At 37.0% G+C, this 4,843-nt stretch overlaps 1 protein-coding gene across 1 annotated transcript in view; it reads left to right on the top strand.

Moving 5' to 3' along the window:
- The window catches only part of BMPR2 (bone morphogenetic protein receptor, type II (serine/threonine kinase)), a 226,463-nt gene that overhangs the window by 105,988 nt on the left and 115,632 nt on the right, over positions 1 to 4,843 (top strand). The window contains exon 2 of the mRNA XM_011949924.1: positions 4,525 to 4,695. Within this exon, the coding sequence (XP_011805314.1) occupies positions 4,525 to 4,695 (171 nt within the window). The remainder of the gene's footprint in view (positions 1 to 4,524; positions 4,696 to 4,843) is intronic.

Genomic DNA, 4,843 nt, shown 5'->3' with positions numbered 1-4,843 from the left:
CCAGGATGGTCTCCATCTCCTGACCTCGTGATCCGCCCGCCTCGGCCTCCCAAAGTGCTGGGATTACAGGCTTGAGCCACCGCGTCCGGCCAACAAAGATTCTTAAAGGTTGATTCTACATCTGAAAATTATTTGAAATTAAACTAAAAAAGCCCAGTATTTAAATTTTTTGTCATTTCTCATTATGCTATGGAGAAAAAGAAAACCTTAAGAATATTTTTTAAACAGAGAGGAATACATACTGTACTGATACCTTGAAGGATTTCAAGCTAAACTAAAAATTCAATAGAAAAAATAAAATTAGCACTAAAGGAAGTAAAGAACAGACATGGTAGCACAAAATTGAATAAGAGGATTGAAAGAACGCCTTGAGAAACCCTCACAGAAGCAGAGGAAACAATGAGGACGATAAAAGAGAATGTACTGATTTTGGAGACCATGGATCCGTAATATAATATGGATCTATGTTGTTATTTCCAAGAAAAGATGTAAGAAAAATGAATGAAAACAGTTATCAAAGCATAAATTAATATTATTTTCCTGACCTGAGAAAAGACCAAACTTTTTTTTTTTTTTTTTTTAAGAGATAGGGTATCACTCTGTCACTCAGGATAGGGTGCAGTATTGCCCTAGTAACCCAGACTCTAGGGTGCAGTGGTGCCATAGTTCACCACAGCCCTGAACTCCTGGGCTCCTGCTATCCTTCTGCCTCGGCCTCCCAGGTAGCTGGGACTGCAGGCATGCAGTACCATATTTTAAATTTTAAAAATTACTTGTAGGGACCTTACTGTGTTGCCCCGACTGGTGCAAACTCCTGGCCTCAAGCAGTCCTTGTGCCACAGCTTCCCAAAGTGTTGGGATTACAGGCATGATATGCCACGCTCGGCCAAACCAAACTTTTGTATTGAAAGGATTATCAAAAACATATTTAATAAAAAGAGAACAGGCCAAGTGCGGTGGCTCATGCCTGTAATCCCAGCACTTTGGGAGGCCGAGGTGGGTGGATCACCTGAAGTTAGGAGTTCGAGGCCAACTTGGCCAACATGGTGAAACCTCGTCTCTACTAAAAGTACAAAAAATTAGCCGGGCGTGGTGGTTCATACCTGTAATACCAGGTACTTGGGAGGCTGAGGCAGGAGAATTGTTTGAACCTGGGAGACGGAGGTTGCAGTGAGCCAGGATGGTACCACTGCACTCCATCTCAAAAAAAAAAAAAAAAAGAACAATACTTAGATACATGCTACTATGTTTGTTGAATAAAAGAAAAGCAATAAGCATGTATAATTAGTCTAACCTTCCTAGGTTGTTGAAAAGGAACTAAAATCAAGCTTCACCTCTGAAAATGTAATGCTCATAATGACCTGTGCACACAGTTTTGAACAAAAATGGTAATTCCAGGAAGAAGGGGAAGCTAGAAAATTGAGAGTTTTAAATTAGAAGCAGCAGTGCAATTGAGAGTAAGAATTGACTGGATTCAGTTGTCTAGCTAATGATAAGAAAAAGAAAAAATGATATCCCTTTTACATTTTCTTAGTTATTCCAGAAACATATCTGCATAATTTATATTTTTTTGTATTTTTCTTATCTTTTTAAAGGTAAGAAATCATAGTATACATTTTCTTTTTCTTTTTTTATCATTCAATTTCTTTTTTTTTAATTATTATTCTTTAAGTTCTAGGGTACATATGCACAACGTGCAGGTTTGCTACATATGTACATAGTATACATTTTCTTTGTTGTTTCCCATATGTGATTGGGGTAGCATTTTGAAGAGGATGGTCCTTCCACCTGCAAAGTTATTTTTATATTAGAATATTTAATTCTCCTGGGGACTGAACTAAAAGCCAGCGAAAATGCTTCAGGCATTTTGACAAGTAAACCAAAACAAAGTAAAATACTACTTCCACACATTTCCAAATTCTTCTACTCCCTTGCATGCAGTCCTGCCAAAATTAGGAACCACTATTTTTTTTTTTCGAGATGGAGTTTCGCTCTGTCGCCCAGGCTGGAATGCAATGGCGTGGTCTTGGCTCACAGCAACCTCTGCCTCCTGGGTTCAAGCACTTCTCCTGCCTCAGCCTCCTGAGTAGCTGGGATTACAGGCATGCGCCACCACGCCCGGCTGATTTTTGTATTTTTAGTGGAGACGGAGTTTTACCATGTTGGCCAGGCTGGTCTCAAACTCTTGACCTCGTGATCTGTCTGCCTCAGCCTCCCAAAGTGCTGGGATTACAGGCGTGAGCCACCTTGCCCAGCCTAGTAACCACTATTGATCTATTAATTTGTACTCAAGGTGTTAATAGAGCATGTTAATTGATTTTTTGAGTATTGAACCAGGCTTGCATATCCGGGATAAACCACCCCATACTTCTTCTTCTTTTTTTTTTTTTTTTTAACCATATATTTTTTTTTTGAGACGGAGGTTTGCTCTTATTTCCCAATCTGGAATGCAATGGCGTAATCTCAGCTCACTGCAACCTCCACCTCCCAGGCTCATGCGATTTTCTTGCCTCAGCCTCCTGAATAGCTGGGATTACAGGCATACGCCACCACGCTCGGCTAATTTTTTGTATTTTTAGTAGAAACAGGGTTTCACCATGTTAACCAGGCTGGTCTCGAATCCTGACCTCAGGTGATCTGCCTGCATTGGCCTCACAAAGTGCCTGGGATTACAGGTGTGAGCCACTGCACCTGACCAACATTGGATTTTTCAGTTGTATTACCAGTTTTATGTTCAAAACTCCTTTAAGAGGTTCTATTTTTATGCATTGTCTTTACTTAACCCAATCTCTTCATTTATAAATATGTAAATATTATGTATTTAGAAAATATATAATGGTAAAGTTTGAAAGGATGCCCGAGTAACCAAGAACAGTGGTTTCCTGGGGTGGAAGGAAGGAACATTGGAATAGACAAATGGGAACAAGGGTGTGAGTGAAGCTTTTCACTATGTAATCATTTATAAAATGGACAGATTGATCGGCTGACACTAAAGTTCTTTTCAGTGTTGAAATCCTGTGAATCATGTCTAGAATATTTAAGCTATTGATAGAAGACCAGCATCTACAAATATTTTAAGTTTTCTTATTACTGTTAGTTAATTTCATCTCCAGAATTTAGTTCTTAGATTTGTTCAGACACATTATTTAAATAAATCTGCCTCAGTGCTAAGGTGCATATGAATTAAGCCATACTAAGTAGGTACACATTGAAAATAAAGAAACAAGTCAGAAGCCCCCAAGGAATATATTGGCCGAGTGTATTAGACTATTATTTTGGCTAGTCAAACACATTATAAAAGCCTACTGTAAGAAATGAAATAAAGATCAGATGTTGCTTTCGATAACCTTTTACTTTAGTATTCTCAGCAATGTTGGTAAATATTTATTAGCTGATAAATTATGTGGCAAATGTTCTACAAAAATTAGTTAAATCGGATTACACGTATAGAGAAACACTGGCATTAAAAGTACATTAGGTTGTCATTTTAGGTTAAGTCTATTGAGCGTTTCGTCTTCTGGTTATTATATTGATAATTTGAGTAATGGAAAGTAATTTTTTTGGTCGTGCGCGGTGGCTCACGCCTGTAATCCCAGCATTTTTAGAGTCCTAGTTGGGTGAATCATTTGAGAGGTTGAGAGTTCAGGACCAGCCTGACCAACATGGAGAAATCCCATCTCTACTAAAAATACAAAATTAGCCAGCCATGGTGGCACATGCCCGTAATGCCAGCTACTCAGGAGGAGGCAGGAGAATTGCTTGAACCAGGAGGCGGAGGTTGTGGTGAGGCAAGATTGTACCATTGCACTCCAGCCTAGGCAATAAGAGTGAAACTCTGTCTCAAAAAAAAAAAGAGAACTTTTTTTTTTTTTTGCCTACTAATAGCCTAGTTTTTAAGAACAGCTTTATTTAAGTATAATTTATACCTGAAGTTCACTCAATTTAAGTGAACAATTCAGTTTTTTTTGGCAAATGTACAGACTTGTGCAACGATTACCACAGTCTAATTTTAGAACATATATATATACCCTAAGAAGAAACCATGTACCCATTCATAGTTACTCTTTGTATCATTAGTTTACCATACCTAATGATGTATATAACTTTGTATAACTACTATAAAATATGATAAAAGTAAGTACTATGCAATTTCCAAAATTATTCAGCCTTCTAGGTTTGTTTTGAAGACTTGATAATTTTGAACATAGACATTTTCTTTGATGCTATTTCTTTATTTGGACACCAAAATTATTTAATAGAAGAAAGAGTGGTGAGAATAATTTGAGTATGAGGGGATTGCTTTTGGGAAATGAGTTTTAAAATTCCTTCTTATTTGAAGTTTACAAATGAATTCATGAACAGAAGAACATCATTGAATGTAAAATTACAAATGTATTTAAAGATTTCAATTCAAATAATTTAGTAGGGAAATTTATAAAGTCATTCAGATAAGACAACGATTTTATATAATAATATTTTGAAAACGTTAAATAATTTGTCATTCCTTTATTTCCTTTATTTTAGCTTCACAGAATCAAGAACGGCTATGTGCATTTAAAGATCCATATCAGCAAGACCTTGGGATAGGTGAGAGTAGAATCTCTCATGAAAATGGGACGATATTATGCTCAAAAGGTAGCACCTGCTATGGCCTTTGGGAGAAATCAAAAGGGGACATAAATCTTGTAAAACAAGGCAAGTGATACTTTCCTTACCTGAAATGACTGTGTTTTATACAATTGATATTTATCTAAAAAGGACATGGGAGTACATTAAAATCCTGTTTAGAAAAACAGTGAATTTAAAAGTGTATATATAAAGCTGGGTGTGGTGGCTCATGCCT

This window comes from Colobus angolensis, unplaced genomic scaffold, assembly GCF_000951035.1.
Source record: "Colobus angolensis palliatus isolate OR3802 unplaced genomic scaffold, Cang.pa_1.0 Scaffold30, whole genome shotgun sequence".
NCBI classification, from domain to species: Eukaryota; Metazoa; Chordata; class Mammalia; order Primates; family Cercopithecidae; genus Colobus; species Colobus angolensis.
This window is presented reverse-complemented; position numbering and strand designations above follow the sequence as displayed.